Here is a 19,040-nt window from a genome sequence, read left to right as displayed (position 1 = left end):
CTATAGTACAAGCCATTCAAAGTACAATTATTTCAAATAAATATATATTATTCTTTTTCCTTTCTAATGTAAATTCAAAAGAAAAATTTAATTAAAATTAAAATTATTATCTTTATTTTTAAGACTGTAAATAATATAAAATAAATAGCTAAGATTCACCAGAGATTTATCTTTCAATACAATAAATATGATGATATGCGCGTGAAATTGTTGATCTGTTAATTATGTTATAATAAATATAAAATATTAATAGGCGCATAATCCGAGGAGTAGAGACTTTATGGCATCTTTTTGATAGAGACACGTCACCTAATTAAAACCTAAACCTAAACCTAAACCTAAACCTAAACCAAAACCAAAACCAAAACCAAAACCTAAACCTAAACCTAAACCTAAACCTAAACCTAAACCTAAACCTAAACCTAAACCAAAACCTAAACCTAAACCTAAACCTAAACCTAAACCTAAACCTAAACCTAAACCTAAACCTAAACCTAAACCTAAACCTAAACCTAAACCTAAACCTAAACCTAAACCTAAACCTAAACCTAAACCTAAACCTAAACCTAAACCTAAACCTAAACCTAAACCTAAACCTAAACCTAAACCTAAACCTAAACCTAAACCTAAACCTAAACCTAAACCTAAACCTAAACCTAAACCTAAACCTAAACCTAAACCTAAACCTAAACCTAAACCTAAACCTAAACCTAAACCTAAACCTAAACCTAAACCTAAACCTAAACCTAAACCTAAACCTAAACCTAAACCACATCCTCTCCTTATATATATACTTCCTCTCTCTCATCATCTTCCTCTTCCTCTTCCTCTTCCTCTTCCTCTGCCTCACATTCATTATCAAAAGAAGATCCTCCCCCTCTTTCAGTTCTCTTTGTATTATTATGTCCCTCACCAGCACCTCGTCCTCATATGTTTCTGGTCAATTCTCTTGTCATGGGTTTCTTTTGGTATTGTTCTCCGTCAACGAAGATCAATTCCGAATTTTTTTTACATGTAAGTGTTGATGATTTCTCAGATCTATTAAAAGTCCATGTTATTTTTGGCTTTGTTTTTTTTTTTAAATTATATCTGCCTCCTCTAATTGTTATTCTGATCAAATTTTTAAGGGGTTGCTACTGATCCTAGTAATGGATCCATCCGGAATTTCTCTACATGTAAGTGTTGATGAATTCTCAGATATATTAAAAATCTAAGTTATTTTGGATTGTTTTTAACTTTTTTTTAAAATTACATCTGCCTCCTCTAATTGTGATTCTTATCAAAAAATTTTAGGGGTTGCTACTGATCATAGTAATGGATAAATCCGGAATTTGTTTACATGTAAGTGTTGATGAATTCCCAGATCTATTAAAAATCTAACTTATTTTGGCTTTGTTTTTTTTAATTATATCTGCCTCTCTAATTGTTATTCTTATCAAATTTTTAAGGGGCTGCTACTGATCCTACTAATGGATCAATCCAGAATTTCTCTTCATGTAAGTGTTGATGAATTCTCATATCTATTAAAAAACTAATATTTTGGATTGTTTTTATACTTTTCTTTTTATAATTACATCTGCCTCCTCTAATTGTGATTCTTATCAAAAAATTTAGGGGTTGCTACTGAGCCTTGATCCAGATTGATCGATCAATTTAGAATTTCTCTACAAGTAAGGTTGATGAAATCTCAGATCTATTAAAAAAACTAAGTTATTTTGGCTTTTTTTAATTACATCTGCCTCTAATTGTAATTCTTATAAAAAAAATTAGGAGGAGTTCCTACTGAGCCTTGATCCACATTGATGGATGGATTTATTGGGCTGTCATGGATTTTTATTGACAATAATCGATTGGGCTTTCCCGAAGAACACAACACTTACACATCTTAACCCTAACAGTGGAACTTCTCTGCTTCTCTGATATTCTGGAACTTCTCCGTTTCTCTGGGATAGGTAAACTCGTGCGTTTCACTATCTCACTATCTCAAGATCCTCTTCCTTTTATGACATTCTTTTATTTTGTATATCGATTTAGGTACAATGGTACCACCCAAGCTCAAGCCTAAGGCCGATACACCAAAGCTGAAACCTAAGGCCGATACAACAAAGCTGAAACCTGAGGCCGATACAACAAAGCTGAAACCTAAGGCCGATACATCCAAGCTCAAACCTAAAGCCGCAGCAACCAAGCTCAAACCTAAAGTTGCAGAACCATCACCACCAAGTCCTAACGGCGAGGGTACAATTTCTCTTTGATACAATTGTCATTAGTTCAATTATGAACCAAACATTGTATAGATCTTTCGAGAAGAAAAAGAAGAAAAACCAAAAATGAATCGAAATAGGATTGATAATGTTGAAACTTATGTGCGTTGTACTAAGCATTTTAGTCTGAAATAGTAGTTGTACTAAGCAAAGCATTGGTTATGAGATATTATGACCTAGTGGAAGAGGTTTTGTGATAGTGTTATCTTCGTTGATTAGGTGTAAACTTATCTGCTTTGTAATAAGCATTTTAGTCTCAAATAGTAGTTGTACTAAGCAAATCATTGATTATGAGATATTATGACCTAGTGGAAGAGGTTTTGTGATAATTGTTTTGTCATCTTTAGTGTCAAACAGTTGTTGTACTAAGCATTTTAGTCTCAAACAGTAGTTGTACTAAGACCATCCACAATGGCGTGGATTTGGCCCGTCCCCAATATTTATTGGATTTAAATTTAAATGAAAAAAGCCCAATATCTGAAAAACGGTTCTTATTTGGGGACGTTTTTTTACCGTCCTCTTCGCCACGTGTAGCCGTGTGATTTGTTCTCGAATAAGCTAGGTCTAAAAAAAATGTATTCGGGAGACAAAATCATCCCGAGTTCTTTCTTCTCCCTCTTGACGGCGACCACGAAGGCGATTCGATCCTCCACGACGTTCTGTTCTTTTCACCGGAAAATCTTGCCAGATTAACGAAGCCGATCTTCTGTCGCATCCGAAGCCGGTCCGATCTTCAATACCTAAGACGTCCAGCGGTTCGATCTTCTCTCCCGAAGCGATCTGTCCCTGTCACCCGAAGCTTGTCCGGCGGTTCGAGCTTCTCTCCCGATGATATCCGTCTAAATAAGGTTAGTCTTCTTCCCACTACATGAGATTTAACCTTGATTGGCGCCGATTATCGAATTAGGGTTAGGGATTTGGGATTATCGAATTAGGGTTAGATAATTAGGGTTTGCGAATTAGGGTAATTGAATTAGGGTTATTCAATTAGGGTTAATTAATTGGGGTTATTGAATTAGGGTTATTGATTTAGGGATATTGAATTAGGGTAAATGATTTAGGTTATGTTTCTTTGGTGTTTTTTTTGTTTTTTTCATTTGTTCGATGGATCGTTATGTCTCTGTGTGAAGATCGAGTTGTGTCTGTGTCGTTTGTCCTTTGCTGTAGTTGTTGATCTTATAAACATGTTTGTGTCTTGGTCAAAATTTTTTTAAAACATTGAGTATCGTTAAACTTTGGTTTTTTTTTCTTAAATGTTAAAGGATCATCATCTTTGTGTCTCGGTCTATTTTTTTAACATTGAGATAGGTTAAATTTTTTTTTATCAAGGTTTTCAATTTGGTGATTGTTGTGTCATTGGTATGGTTGGTAAAATGTTTTTGACATTGATTTTGATACAACTTTTGGTTGATTAAGATAGTCATTGTCATTCGTATGATTTTTGGATAAATTTTTTTAACAATGTCATTCGTATGATGTCTCGCATTGATTCGTATGGTTGTGTTTTTTTTTAGGTTTCTCATTTGGTAGTTGTAATGTTTACTTGTAATAAATTGGTAGCATTGTTGTGTAGTTGGTTGTATTTAATTTTAGTGTTGTTTGTTCATAGTTTCTTGTTTAATTTGGTAGTTGTAATGTGTACTTGTCATAAATTGTGATTAGACATTTGTTGTTTGGTCTTTAAGTTTTGATAGTTATTGCAAGTAAGGTTTTAAACCATAAATCTCTTTCATTTATCTTCCCTTTCTCACTTGTAAATGATATTCACTTCTCTTCTATACTCGCATCTCTTATCTTCGCATTCCTTCTCTTCTATACCCGCTTCTAATCTCTGCTTTTCTCTTCTCTTCTCTTCGCATTGATCATCTTCTATACCCGCTTCTCTTCTCTGCTCTTATCTTCTCTTCTCCTCGCATTCCTTCTCTTCCTTATCCGTTTCTTCCTATGGATTCTAATAATCCCTTCTTTCAGTCTTCTTCTTACTTCAACTTGCTTAACAGTCAAGAAGAAGGTGGTTTAAATGATAACTTTCATTGGGAAAGTTATCCACCTTCTGGACAGAGCTCACAACCTTCTCCTCACAGCTCCCAACCTTCTCCTCACAGCTCCCAACCTTCTCCTCACAGCTCGCAAGAAACACCAAAAGAGCGCAAGGAGAGAAAGACATGGACACCTGCTGATGATGAAGTCTTGATCTCCGCATGGCTCAACACTTCAAAAGATCCCATCGTTGCAAATCAACAAAAGGGAGGAAGCTTCTGGAGCAGGATTCAAAAATACTATTGTGACACTCCTCACGCTAGAAACGGTGGGGAACAGATGCTGGTGACACATTGCAAGCAGCGTTGGCACAAGATAAATGACCATACTAACAAGTTCTGTGCCGCATTCGCAGCTGCGGAGAGACAGAACAGCTCTGGTCATTCTGAAAATGATATCATGAAGAATGCACATGATATCTACTTCGCTGCCCATAACAAGAGATTCAACCTTGAACATTGTTGGTTTCGTTTAAGGTTTGAGCAGAAATTTCTATCCCTTAACACTATTAACACGACCCCAGCTCAGCCTGCAACAAAGAGGAAACAAGCTGGTGAAGGTTCGCAGTCATCAAGCTGCAGTGTTGAGGAGTCTGAGAAGAGGCCAGAAGGGATCAAGGCTGCCAAGGCGAAGAGGAACAATGCTCAGTCCACAAACGTGAAGACTCTTGCTGAGTATAAGAGCATGTGGGATGTCAAGAAAGAGGAATTAGCTGAAAAGGAGAAACTACAGAAGCTGGCCATCCTAGACACTCTCCTAGCCAAAAAAGAACCCTTGAGTGCGAGTGAAGAAATCATCATGAACAAGATAGTGTCCCAGTATTTCTGATATTATAGAATGTGTTTGTTGTTTGTTTTTCTTGCTTAGTACTCGGCTTATGTATTTGATTTGTATTCCCTGGTTGTTTGATTTGTATTTCCTGTTTAAGTATTTCTTGCTCAGTTGTGTATTTCTTGTTTCAATCTAAATTAATATAAGTCTATTTTAGTACTCGGCTATTGTAATTTCTAGTAACTCGGCTATTGTATAAACTAACTTAATCAGATTGTGTATTGTTGTACTAAGTCTAATCTGCTTCTTCTTGTTTATCTTCAGGTTACGTAAGACATGGGCCACGACTATAGCTATTCCCAGCCTTCTTCATCTGATCTGGCTGATAAGTACTCAGAGGACACTGCGGATAGAGAGCTAGATGCATTGATTCGTATGGATGAAGCAGAGTCTGGTAAGGTTGGAGAATGTAGTTAATGAGATATGTAAGGAAAATAAGTTAAGAAAATTTACTGATTTGCTGGTTGTAGGTGTAATCATCATTTTCACATGTATTTTGTTCATGTTGGTGTAATGATTTACACGGGTACTTGTTGTTTTCTTATCATGTATGTTGTTTTGTTTTGGTCTCTCACGGGTATTACATGTATTTTGACTACGGACGTGTTGGTCTCTGTCACGGGTACTTGTTGTTGGTGTAATCATGTATGTTCTTTTGTTTTGGTCTCTCACGGGTTACAAACTGGAACTCCACTATATATATGATAACTCACACCAAACACGACCAAACCAACAACACAAGTCATTTCTTTATCTTCCTTTCTTCATAACCAAAGTAGCAACTCATTTCATCAAATAAGATCAAAGCAACAAAATACTCTCGCTCTCTTCCTTTAACTTCCATTCTCTTCTTCTCTCTTTAATACAAAGTCATTTCTTCATTTCTTTTCCTTTCTCTTGAAATGGGATCATCTTCAAACCATTATCATTACCATGGAGATGATGATCACTATCACTACCAAGCAGATGATAGTGATCATTTTGATGCTTATTTAGAAAATATTTATGATGTCTCCCAAAATATCCCCGAACCAAACCAGCCACAAGAAAGGATTTTTATCGAGCGAAACCGGGAAGAAGGCCACAATAATCTTTGGAATGATTATTTTAGTGACACTCCCACATATCCAGAATATTTATTCCGGCAACGGTTTCGCATGCACAAGCCACTGTTCATGCGAATTGTGCAACGTCTCTCTACCGAAATCCAATATTTCCGCCAAAGCCAGGATGCAACCGGACGTGCTGGTCTTTCACCTATACAAAAATGTACTGCAGCAATTCGTCAATTGGCATATGGTACTTCGTCTGACAGTGTTGACGAGTATGTCCGAATTGGTGCTTCGACAGCTCGAGAATGTTTGCACGAATTTACCGCCGGCATCATCCAAGTGTTTGGAGATGAATACTTAAGACGTCCTACACAGGAGGATCTACAAAGACTACTCTTTCAGAATGAACAGCGTGGATTTCCCGGGATGATTGGTAGCATTGACTGTATGCATTGGGGGTGGAAGAATTGTCCCACGGCTTGGAAAGGCATGTATTCACGGTCAACCGGAAAACCTACAATTGTGTTGGAAGCAGTAGCTTCGTATGACCTCTGGATATGGCATGCCTTTTTTGGAGCTCCAGGTACTATGAACGATCTTAATATTCTTGATCGATCTAATGTTTTTGATGACATAATAACCGGTCAAGCTCCGGAAGTCAACTTTGTTGTCAACGGAAGGGAGTACAACTTGGCGTACTATCTCACTGATGGTATTTATCCAAATTGGGCAACTTTTATTCAATCAATCCGACTTCCACAAGGTAGGAAAAAATCTCTCTTTTCTAAAAAACAAGAAGCTGTTAGGAAAGATGTTGAGCGTGCCTTTGGAGTCTTGCAAGCTAGATTCGCCGTTATTAAAAATCCGTCTCGTTTATGGGATAAAAACAAAATGGCAAATGTAATAAGATCATGCATAATACTCCATAATATGATTGTCGAAGACGAACGACATACATACAGTTACCGAAACATTATTTCTGAATTTCAACACGGAGAACATGTGGATCAAACATTTACCGTTGGTGCCGCCGGTGTGGGTTCAAATATCAGCAGTACGATTACTCGTCAAACAAGACTTCGGGATAAACAAGCTCATGATCAACTAAAACATGATTTGATTGAGCATATTTGGACAAACTTTGGACATCTTCCGGATAATGAAGTTTGATTTTAAAATTTCTATGAGTTGAATAAAATGTTTGTTTTGGTTTTGATGTTTTTATGTTATATTTTTAATGTTATTAATTTCTAAATTGTATGTTTTTGTATTTTCTTTCTTTAAATAATTAATCTTTAAACTTTCAAAATAATATTATTTTATTTGGGGGACCAAACCCAAATACACACCAATGCTCCTACTAAAAATAAGAAACCCTCAAAATATTAGTATTAAATGTGGGGGACCAAAAAAAGTCCCACACCATTGTGGATGGTCTAAGCAAATCATTGATTATGACATACTGTAGCGGAAGAGGGTTTGTGATAATTGTTATCTTCTTTGATAATGTTGAAACCTATGTTGTTTTATACTAAGCATCTTTAGTCTCAAACAGTAGTTGTGGTTGGTTTCTGCTTTTTTGATTATGAGATACCACGAACCAGTTACTGTAGTGGAAGAGGTTTTGTGATAATTGATTATGTTCATCACTTATTTTCCATTTGTTTAACTCCAATTTTGTATGTTTGTTTGATGCAGGTGGCAGGGATCGTAAATACTTCTCTTTCAGAGACGAGAAACCCAAGTTGCTCCTAGAAGTCTTGAAACAATCTTCAACTGAATGCTATGCCACTGCCACTACTCGACAGTTGGATGCTCTGTGTAGAAGCGAGGGGTTGTTAGGGGATGAGGAATCTTTGTCTATTCAAGAAATTTTAGATTTGATGCCTAGGGGTACAATATCAGATGGTGGTCTGGACCAGTTGGATGCTTTGAAAGGCGTTTTTAAGATAGGGACGGTCTTAGAGAGTGCTAATCCTCTCACTTTTAGGTATTCAGCCACAGCAAAATTACCTACACCCAATGTTAAGATGTTTAAAGCTAAACTCACACGGCAAAGGAATGATGACTATCCTGAAACCAAAAAGACGAAATATACTGTTGAAACCGGTGAAGAAGATTTGTTTGAGAAGCTTCTGGAGGACTCTGTCAGGTTGTTACCTACAGCTGTTCGGGTTGATTGTGTGCACAGTGTATTTGACAACATCAAAGGTAAACAAGTATATCTTCCTCCTGAATCCTGTGATGAGGAATATGGTCACATGTTACTCATCACAGTATTTGGTATTGATGCTAGTTTCTGGTAGGGGCAGGATAGTGATGGGTTAGAGAGAGGAGATTGTGGCTATATTAGGATAGCTAGAAGAGAGAATCTTATTACAGATTTCTTTATGATGACTTTGATGGATTAGAGAGAGTAGATTGTGGCTAGGATAGCTAGAACAGAGAATCTTGTTGACTTTGAAGAGGCAGATGTGATAGTTTGAGTTTTGAAGATGGAAGATGAGTGATAGGTTCAGTTTTATAAACTGTCATGTTCCTATTTTTTGCTTTGCAGTTATGTACTCGTTTGATTACATGGTAACTCGAATGCTTTTTGCTTTTCGATTATGTACTCGTTTGGTTACATATGGTTTTTGCTTTGTGATAACTGTTACGTTCTCTATTGGTTTTTGTTTTGTAATGAAATTGGGTAGTTCTTCTTCCTCGCTTCTCCTTTCCTTTCCTTCTTGTGCGATTCTCATTATTCTTCAAATCAGAACCTATATCTCTCACTCATTAATTCCCCACTCCATTTACACGATGAGAGATACTTGGAAATGGTGGAGACAAAGGGAAAGCTAAATTATTCCAAGCCTCAACTTTGAAAACCAAAACCAAGCAACATGTTCAACCAAAGAAACGCCAACAAGCAGAAGTGGTTGAACTTCGTGATTGACCCTAATGCCGTGGTTGAGTTCACCAAAGAAGTGAAAGAAGCTCTTGAGGACTTCAACAGATCATAATAGGTCTCTTGAAGTGAAAGAAGTTGGTTGTCTTGCAGAGCCAAATCAAGACGAGTGACACACGAGACGATTGATGTAAGAATCAAATAATTCATTTAGCAGATTGTAATATCAATTGCATGAGATAACCCAATCAACAGAGATGGGCTAACAGATTCAGTTTGCTGAAGAAGCATGGGATAAAAGAAGAAACAACAACCAGAAAAATAAAACAATGTGAACCATGCGAAGCACAAAATTACAGTTCTTCTTTCACATGGAGGAGTCAGAACATGAGTTTGAAATCATTGCCTCGATATGCAAAATTACCACACAACATAATCCTTTCATACAAGAAGCTAAACAGCAAAGGTTGATATGCATAAATGAGAACCTTTGAGTATCAGATTGAAAAGAGAAACCACGACATTCGAGTTACTAACCTGAAAAATGGAGCTACTAAGGCATCGAGCAATCTGTTGGAACAGAAGAACAAGACACGACGTAAACAGAAAAATATATATAATTACGATATTTTTAAAAATTCTTTTGTTACTCAAAATCTCTTCAATTCACAACCAAGACACGACGATATTATTATTTTAAAAAAGTGTTTAAAAATTAGTTTTGATGTTTTTTTTTTGTTTAATTATCTTATTGAAATCACATTTTATGGTTTTATCCTAAAACGTTAGCGTAAGTGTGATATGGCTATTGTGTGCACGTGGCTCCTGAGTGAAGTGCTCGCAACTTTAACTATTTTTGGTCCATATATGAGTAAAATCACATCTATCTTGGTGTTTTTACTTTTCTATTTTACATTTTGTGTTTCTCTTACTTGAGTGTGTTATAGATTACATTAATTAATTTATATGTAATGATAGATGTTTCCATTGGGAGATTATTATTTTGAGACTCTTAAATTTTTTTAAGATTAAATTGTATACGTTTTAAAAATAAGGAAAAAAATTTCTTTTCTTTTTCTTATGAAGTTCTTGGACCATTGCACTTATTTTAAGCTTGACTTTGAGTCTTTGACCATTGATATATACCCCCACCTGGCTACTATTAATTACATCATATTACAAATCTTCATCTAATATTTTACTATCAGTGTTAAGTCAATTTTCTGTTCACCTACATTTATACACTCATGTCTTTGAAGTTCACTCAGATTGAGGTGGTTATTAAAATGTCAGAAGCCCACAGTTAAATTTCTGTCGATGCTAATGATTTCAAGTTTAGCTAGACGAACTGCGTCGTATAGGATTTCACCCATTTGATTTGACATATGTTAACTAGTCTGGTTTTCTTTTGCAAAATTATCTACGTCAATAATATAGAAATCTTATTAATTAACCATCCAAAAACGCTTATATTTGCAAATTTTTAGCAACCACAATACACCATAACTTACGCTTCAATCATTGTTTACTTGTAAGTTGTAACAGAGGACCGATATAATTAAAACAACAAACAAAAATTAAGTTTTGACCGTAAGATTCAACAAACATATCAACATACGTAATTGCTAGGGAAATGATCGGCGATGACGAGCAAGTGAGACAAAATGTCACACTATACTCTCTCTGTTTTTTCTTTTCTTTTTTCACTATCCCTATCTACCTCTAGCTATCTATATATCTCCTTTACTCCTTCTATATATATATTTCATCCCTTCTTTAGTGCATGCTCTCACATTTTGTCGCACCTACAAAAAAACAAAATGTATATATAGAAGACCAGACTTCTTGGTCACGCCTCTAGTGCTCAATCGTATGTTTCAACAAAACCATAATTTCTATAATTAGTTTCTTCGTCACAGTGAAGTGTTTATTCATTTTTAATCTTCTGATCTCGTGTCTTCTTGTTAAGGAAATGGAATGGTCAATGAAGAGGAACGTACAAACCAACAGAGTTGATTCCATGCCATCGCCATGGCAGGAGTCTAACTTCTCTAACTCGCTCTGCAGCTTCAGCTATAATCCTTACGCAGGTATGTGCACACATGCATATAGATACCACACCAATTTACGTAGATGCATTCGTTTAGCTGTTTTAATCAAACTCATGTTCGATCGTCCTATCTCACTGCGGCTTGGTTGTAAATTTTGTAATATGTGGGGTAAGGTTTTTATAATTCATATTCACCAAAATGTAGGTTTATGTTATATAAAGCACAGGTTAATGTAGCTAGGTTTGTGTTATAACTTATAAGAATCACAAAAGGTCGAAGGAAGAAAAAAAAACACGTCTAATTTCTTGTATCTGATTTATGGCCGATTTTCCTATGTATTTCTAGAGCCGTTGAGGGGATTTAATTTGCTATGGGGGAAGATTCTGTTCCATCTATATGAAACCACCACTTTTTATATGTTTTAAATGACAAAATAAAAATGTTTTTAAGATAGGTTTCGGTATAAAATGGATTTGCCTTGCCAATTAATGAATCTTTTTGATATAAGGCGTTGATACCACTGCCAGTCAGTGTCGGACCCAAAATTTGGGGCGAGGAACTGAAGGTGGAATGTTAGGAAGATTGAGGAGGCAGTGATGATTAACGGTGGACATGAATGTCATTAGAGAGGCTGCGCTGGCGCTAAATCGCCATGGATAAAACCTTTTCACTTGTCCTCTTCTCTACTTTGGGTGTTCAAAAAAAAAAAAAAAAAAGAAGAAAGAGACCAAATTTTGTATTGGAGAAATTTAATTTTAGTCGCTATATTTTTGAAATATATACAGATTTTTCCCTATAATATTTACTTGGGAGGTACCCGCGCTTGAAGAACGGTAATAAGATTTTAATAACAACTGTTTTTTAACTTCATAATATGTTACTTTTTTGATTTAATATGTAATAATTGATATATTTAAATATAGTGTAGTATTTTGTAAAAATTTAAAATATTTTATTGGATTGTTAAGAAGTTTTTGTATTTGCGTATATAGAGAACAATTTATCTTACTAAAGATAAATAATACTCTCAATGTTGAAATATTAATTGAGTTTTTTAAATAAACAACAAAACTGTAGTAAACAGATATTGAAATTCAATAAGTAAATCCAAAATTTTAAAAAGCGTAAGCAATTTTTAATAGTTTAATATTATAATATATTATTTCAATTACAAAATAAAGATGAGAGTAATGCAAAGTTGGATTTCAAGTAGCGGTTAATACAAACATATCAAATACAAACATACATTTGAATGTCTGAGCTTTCACTTTGTTGCTTCATCACATAGTTTAGGTAATAACGCACAATAAATTCAGATTCAGGCCTGTAATAACGCACCGCTGGTTTATATGATGTTTTTTTGGTTAAAAAAACAACATCATATATTTCCACGTATTTCTCAGTTGAGGTTCCAAACGTAATTTAGTGAAATAAATGCTCAAAACCCGAAGTCTGTCGTCGTGACGAAAAAGAATACGCAACACACAAGATACCCAAAACTTCTTTTTTTTGTTTGGAATCAATCACAAGACCTCGAAAGACATTTGACATCACACATCGTTATAACTAAATTTCAATAAAATGTGTTTCTCTTGAGTTTGATTCATTGGTCATTTTCATTCCACACACAGCCAATTATGATTCATATTTTGACATATAAAATAATATTGGTCAAATATCTAAATGTTGTCAACAGAGAAACCCTCTATTTGACCAATAAAATACCCATACAAAAGCTCAGGAACCTTATCGCTATATACGATATATTTCTAAAACTTCAAAAAGCTTAAACTTGGGCCGCCGCCGTATTTTGTGATCATGGAGTTTTGTAAACCAAACAAGTGGGCTTTTTATGATTAATGCTTATAAATTTAAAACAAAGTCCAAAAGTCTCAGTGGTCCGTGAGAGAGTCCGGTCCGCGAACCGCCGCACCGCTGGTTTATGTTTGTTACCTGACACTACGCGCACATTAGTAAAGATTAAGTTATTCCACACTAACATGCACTAACGGAACGTTAAAAATATAATTTAGGAAATTTTAAAAGATTTAATATATTTCTCTCTCTCTCTCTCTCTCTTGCTTCTCCTTCTCCGTCTCTCCGTCGCTGCGCAACCGCACAGTTCATATCGTTTTTAATATTCTCTGTCGTCGATCGTATCAGTACGTACAATTCAATTCTGTTGATTTCGTCTCGATTTTGAAGAAGCCAATAAGATTTTAACAATCATTTTAAAAAATCAGTATCGGAATTTTCGAATCTAGGGTTTTAGAGTGCTGGGTTTCTTCTTTCACTAGGCTGCTGTTCTTGATCTTGTTAATGGTTGGTTACATCTGATTTTGGTTTTTTTTAGAATTGAGATGGGTAATGTTGAGATTCCCAATTGGCTAAAAGCCTTGCCTTTAGCACCTGTGTTTAGACCTACGGACACTGAATTCGCAGATCCTATTGCTTATATTTCGAAAATCGAGAAGGAAGCTAGTGCCTTTGGGATCTGCAAGATCATTCCTCCTTTACCCAAGCCATCGAAAAAGTATGTTTTCCATAACTTGAACAAGTCTCTTTTGAAGTGTCCGGAATTGGTTTCGGATGTTGACATTTCCAAGGTGTGTAAAGAGGATAGAGCTGTGTTCACCACTAGGCAGCAAGAGTTAGGCCAGACTGTTAAGAAAACGAAAGGAGAGAAGAGTAAGTGTGTTTCTCAAAGGAGTGGTGTTAAGCAGGTTTGGCAAAGTGGAGGGGTATATACATTAGAGCAGTTTGAAGCAAAGTCGAAAACTTTCTACAAAAGCCAGTTAGGAACGGTTAAAGAAGTGTCACCGGTTGTGGTTGAGGCATTGTTCTGGAAAGCGGCTTCTGAGAAGCCTATATATATTGAGTATGCTAATGATGTCCCTGGCTCTGCTTTCGGTGAGCCAGAAGGTCATTTCAGGCATTTCCGGCATAGGAAGCGGAGGGGCAGGGGATTTTATCAGAGGAAGACAGAAATCAACGGTCCATCAGGGAAGAACAGTGAAAACTCATCGCCTAAGGTAGAAAAAGCACCCCTTGCTTCTACAAGTTTATCATCTCAGGGTCAGGGTTCGTCCAAGCAGAAGAGCACTGATATTCTTGATGAAATGGAAGGTACTGCAGGCTGGAAGCTCTCCAACAGTTCGTGGAACCTTCAGACAATTGCGCGTTCACCTGGTTCTGTTACGCGTTTCATGCCGGATGACATCCCTGGTGTTACATCTCCCATGGTTTATATTGGTATGTTGTTCAGTTGGTTTGCCTGGCACGTTGAGGATCATGAGCTTCACAGTATGAATTATCTTCACACTGGCTCACCCAAGACTTGGTACGCTGTCCCTTGTGATTATGCGCTTGAATTTGAAGAGGTTATCCGCAAAAATTCTTATGGCAGAAACATTGACCAACTGGGTACGTTATTTTTGAAAACTACTGCTAAAGATGATACGCTGCTTCTGTATTTATAAAGATGTGTTGTTGTGATAATGCATGTGAAAAATGGGACTTCATAGAATGATTACCGATTCTTTCCTAGAATGATTATCGCATCGACTTTTTCTTTATAGCACCAATTTCTTTTCAAGTGAAAATGTGACAAACATTGACTATGGTATGATGAGAGTTTCTTACTCGTGGTTAAATGTCTTAGGTCTTATGTCTTTTACGTTATGATAGATAGAAGACACCGCAACACTTCTTAGGAAATGAATGTCCTTTTGTTTCTCATTAAATCTTCTCTGCTCGTTGTCACTGTCAGCTGCTCTAACCCAACTAGGCGAAAAGACAACTCTTGTATCACCTGAGATGATAGTTGCATCCGGCATTCCCTGCTGTAGGTAGGCCTTTTATTTTATTTTAATTTACACCTCTCTTATATGAGGCAGTATCTGTTTTCTTATAATTACTTCCATGCTCTGCTACTCTGTTTAATTATGTTTGTTTGCCTACGTAGGGTGGTACAAAATCCTGGTGAATTTGTTGTGACTTTTCCGAGGTCTTATCACGTAGGATTCAGCCACGGTAAAATGCCCTTTTTTTGTCTTTTCCAAACATTCTTTCACGCCTTAGTGATTCTATACATTCCATTTTGCACTCTCCAAAGTGGTTGAGAAAATGTGAAAATTGAATAAAGCTTTGGAGAGAAAGGGTGTTTATCGACGTAGCATTGAGGTGAGGATTGATCTTCTAATCAGAAGAATGAAGAATCTTATTTCTGTTAAGTAGTTCTCTGAGTCGCATAGTAAAAGTGGATAGTTTGGCACAGATTAGGAATACGAATTACAAGCTTTTCAGAATCCATAACTAAGCAGATTTAATCTAACGTTTTGTAGGTTTTAACTGTGGGGAAGCCGCTAATTTTGGAACTCCGCAGTGGCTTAATGTAGCTAAGGAAGCTGCTGTGCGTCGGGCAGCCATGAATTATCTCCCCATGCTGTCCCATCAGCAGCTGCTGTATCTCTTGACCATGTCCTTTGTTTCAAGGCAAGTTTCCAGGGTCTCTTTGTACATATAACCTTACAGTTTTGATGGATCATGTCAATTCTCATTTTCTTGTAAATATTAAATTTTCCAGAGTGCCACGATCATTCCTACCAGGTGGTCGTAGCTCACGATTGAGAGATCGACAGAGAGAAGAAAGAGAGTTCCTTGTGAAAAAAGCTTTTGTTGAAGATATATTGAACGAAAACAAGAATTTATCTGCTCTTCTTCGAGAGCCGAGTTCTCGTTTGGTGATGTGGGACCCTGATTTACTTCCGCGCCATACCGCACTGGCTCTTGCAGCTGTTGGGGATGCTGCTACTTCTGCTGTTTCACCTCCAGCGGTGGCAAAAAATGAACCCGAGGAGGTGCAGAATAAAGAGAAGACTACTCTTTTAGAGGAATTGAGTTTGTTCATGGAGAAGCTGAATGATGTATACTACGATGAGGATGATGGTCTGCTTAACGATTTCCAAGTTGATTCTGGAACCTTGCCATGTGTGGCATGTGGCGTTCTTGGCTTTCCCTTTATGTCTGTGGTACAGCCTTCTGAAGAAGCATTAAAAGATCTCTCAGAGAGAGAAGGAGAGATAGGTAACAGACCATTTTATTATCCAAGCCGTGAACTGCGTTATATAGATTAGCCTTTAAAGCCTGTTAATTGTGTTTCTATTAACTGTACAGATGCTCAAGAATTTACGACACTGTCATCAGAAAAGTCTCAATGCGAATGGAAAACGTCTTCTAGATATATAAGGCCTCGCATTTTCTGCCTCGAACACACTATTGAACTTCAGAGGCTGCTGCAATCCAGAGGTGGACTGAAGTTCCTTATAATTTGCCATAAAGGTACGTTTGCATCATTACTTTATTTTTCGCCAAAATGACGTATAGGAGAGAATTATGAGTTTTACACCCCCCTGAAAAACAAAATTGTCTAAAATTTGTTGATTATTGATCATCCTGCTGTAACCTTTTGGAATTGTTGCAGACTTTCAAAAATTCAAGGCACATGCGGCTATTGTGGCAGAGGAGGTCAAAGTCCCTTTCAGCTATGATGATGTTCTGCTAGAAAGTGCATCTCAAGAAGAGTTGAGTCTAATTGATCTTGCAATTGAAGATGAAAAAAACTACAACCACGCCTTAGACTGGACGTCAGAACTTGGCATCAATTTACGGTACTGCGTTAAAGTGAGGAAAAATTCCCCTACTAAGAAAATTCAGCATGCACTGTCACTAGGTGGCTTGTTCTCCGACACAAGCTACATGCTAGATATGTCAACTATCAGATGGCTGCAGAGAAAATCACGCTCAAAAGTAAAACCCAGTTCTACCTCAAGTTTCACACCTCGTGAACATCTCGAAGTAAAAGTAAATGGAAAATTAGGGGAGAGTTTGGATTCTCAAGCCGGAAGGAAGGAAGAAAAGATCATTCAGTACTCCAGAAAGAAAAAGTCGAATCCCAAGCTTTCTGCAGAACAAGGTCAGGAGCTAGCTCCTTTAGCTAAATCAAAAGATTTTGATAAGACGTGCAATAAAAATGCCAGTAAGTCACATCTGGATAGTGCAATTCGTTCTGAGTTGAACAATGAGATTGGAGACTCTGGAAGGGTCATTGGCAGGAATGAGAAATCATTTTCCAAAAATCCTTGTAGCTCATCTTTCACTGAAGCACATGATCAAGAACATCCCGAGAGTACTATCAAGTTTGGTTCAGCTTTAGATGGGAATGTCACAAATCGTTTTAGTATGGTGAATGGAGACTCTGCTGGCCTATCTTCCGTATCTAGAGAGCACCGGGGACAGTCTATGACCAGCAATAATAATGGCTCCAACTCAGGTAGTCAGACCATACTTGTTTCTACAGGTGATAATCATGATGGACCAGGAAAATTGCCTGGTGATTATGTCTGCAGTGATGTGTCTGTACGCGGTGTTCAGGAAGCGGTTGAAATGAGTGACCAAGAGTTTGGAGAACCTAGGTCTACTGTCACTAATATCGAGGATGAACAGCAATCACAGATGGTGCAACCAACCAAAAGAGAAGCTGTATCTGGTGATCACGCTCAGGTGGATAGAGCAGAAGCTGTGTGTACCAGAGAAAACTTGTGCTCTGACATTATACTGCACACTGAGCATTCTTCAGCTCAAGTGGGTATGGAAATTCCTGAAATAAACACGGCCAGTGAGAACATGGTTGTTAACATGACCCATGATGGTGAACCTTTGGAAAGTAGCGATATATTAAGTTCAAGCAACCGTGATCAAGCTTCTTCAAATGGATTGCAAGTTCCAGATGATGGTCTTAACATGGAGAGCGAAGTTTCAAGCTCAGAAAACACCAAGGTTATCGAGACTCCCAATCCTATGGGAGAAGCAAAGATGAAATGGAAAATAGAATCAGAGTCTGAGACAAATGATAATCTGGAGAGTAGCATTGGTTTCATAAGGAGTCCTTGTGAAGGGTTGAGGTCAAGGGGCAAGAGGAAAGCGACATGTGAAACTTCATTTAAGCTCACTGAAACGATTGATGAAGAGAAGAAACCCATTGCGAAAAGGCTCAAGAAAACACCAAAGGCTCGCTCAGGGAGTCGTCACCAAGAAGTCCCCACGACAACTCACCCCAACCGTTGTTACGTAGAGGGATGCAAGATGACCTTCGAGAGTAAAGCGAAATTGCAAACACACAAGAGAAACCGTTGCACACACGAAGGGTGTGGAAAGAAATTCAGGGCTCACAAATATCTGGTGCTTCATCAACGTGTTCATAACGATGAAAGACCTTTTGAGTGCTCTTGGGAAGGATGTTCCATGACTTTCAAATGGCAATGGGCGAGGACGGAGCATTTCCGTCTGCACACGGGAGAACGACCATACAAATGCAAGGTCGAGGGATGCGGGTTGTCGTTCAGGTTTGTGTCGGATTATAGTCGCCACAGACGGAAAACAGGGCATTATGTCGCATAAAGAAACCGGCATTGGATGCTGCAAAAATGTTGTGAGTTTGTTGTAAAATCTAATATATGGTTGGATTTTTAATAGTCCTTGTCTAGCGTTTTAGACCGTTGTTATGGATCGCTTTTTGTAGATGGTGACTTGTCTCCACGTTTGAGAAGGCCTCACACACTCTTGTTTTCTTTGATGTTGAACTCGTAACCATTGGCTTCAAATTGTTAATACGCATTATGATTGTTCACCCTTAAAATCCCAGACATCTTCTAATTAGGTTCATTGCTGTAGCAAGTCAGAGCAACATTTCCAATTTCAAGGGTTTTTATTTTTCTTGATAAGTATCGAGTTTGGTGCCAAGAAACTACATCTGAATCCGAATCAAAACGCACTTTAGTGTTGTTGAACCAACCCGCAACCTTTCTCAAATTTGTCAACAAATTTATGTCTTATACGGAATTGTATTTTAATT

General features: G+C 37.2%; 2 protein-coding genes across 6 annotated transcripts; both read left to right on the top strand.

Moving 5' to 3' along the window:
• On the top strand, positions 821-8,898 carry LOC104708697. Of its 5 annotated transcripts, none has more exons than XR_002033066.1 (8): positions 821-1,014; positions 1,128-1,175; positions 1,294-1,341; positions 1,449-1,496; positions 1,615-1,670; positions 1,771-1,952; positions 2,035-2,238; positions 5,400-5,793. XR_002033066.1 is itself a non-coding variant. In XM_010425302.2 (8 exons), the coding sequence occupies exons 7-8, from the start codon at positions 2,040-2,042 to the stop codon at positions 8,491-8,493; spliced, it is 807 nt and encodes a 268-aa protein (XP_010423604.1). In that variant the 5' UTR covers positions 821-1,014; positions 1,128-1,175; positions 1,294-1,341; positions 1,449-1,496; positions 1,615-1,670; positions 1,771-1,952; positions 2,035-2,039; the 3' UTR covers positions 8,494-8,898. The 5 variants fall into 5 exon arrangements, 2 of the variants coding, with proteins under 2 accessions (XP_010423604.1, XP_019084524.1); XR_002033065.1 differs by having other exon boundaries at positions 2,035-3,112; XR_754818.1 differs by lacking the exon at positions 5,400-5,793 and adding an exon at positions 4,828-5,294 and having other exon boundaries at positions 2,035-3,112.
• On the top strand, positions 13,181-18,817 carry LOC104708695 (probable lysine-specific demethylase ELF6). The gene is made up of 7 exons (XM_010425300.2): positions 13,181-14,551; positions 14,898-14,976; positions 15,093-15,160; positions 15,472-15,622; positions 15,714-16,213; positions 16,304-16,468; positions 16,611-18,817. The coding sequence occupies exons 1-7, from the start codon at positions 13,489-13,491 to the stop codon at positions 18,584-18,586; spliced, it is 4,002 nt and encodes a 1,333-aa protein (XP_010423602.1). The 5' UTR covers positions 13,181-13,488; the 3' UTR covers positions 18,587-18,817.

This window comes from Camelina sativa, chromosome 8 (assembly GCF_000633955.1).
Source record: "Camelina sativa cultivar DH55 chromosome 8, Cs, whole genome shotgun sequence".
Lineage (NCBI taxonomy): Eukaryota > Viridiplantae > Streptophyta > Magnoliopsida > Brassicales > Brassicaceae > Camelina > Camelina sativa.
This window is presented reverse-complemented; position numbering and strand designations above follow the sequence as displayed.

Coding starts and splice junctions, on each gene's coding strand:
- LOC104708697 (XM_010425302.2), top strand. CDS start 2,040: ATGGTACCACCCAAGCTCAAGCCTAAGGCCGATACACCAAAGCTGAAA. Junction 2,239..7,885: donor ACCAAGTCCTAACGGCGAGG/GTACAATTTCTC, acceptor TGTTTGATGCAG/GTGGCAGGGATCGTAAATAC.
- LOC104708695 (XM_010425300.2), top strand. CDS start 13,489: ATGGGTAATGTTGAGATTCCCAATTGGCTAAAAGCCTTGCCTTTAGCA. Junction 15,623..15,713: donor ACCATGTCCTTTGTTTCAAG/GCAAGTTTCCAG, acceptor TAAATTTTCCAG/AGTGCCACGATCATTCCTAC. Junction 16,214..16,303: donor AGAGAGAGAAGGAGAGATAG/GTAACAGACCAT, acceptor TTAACTGTACAG/ATGCTCAAGAATTTACGACA.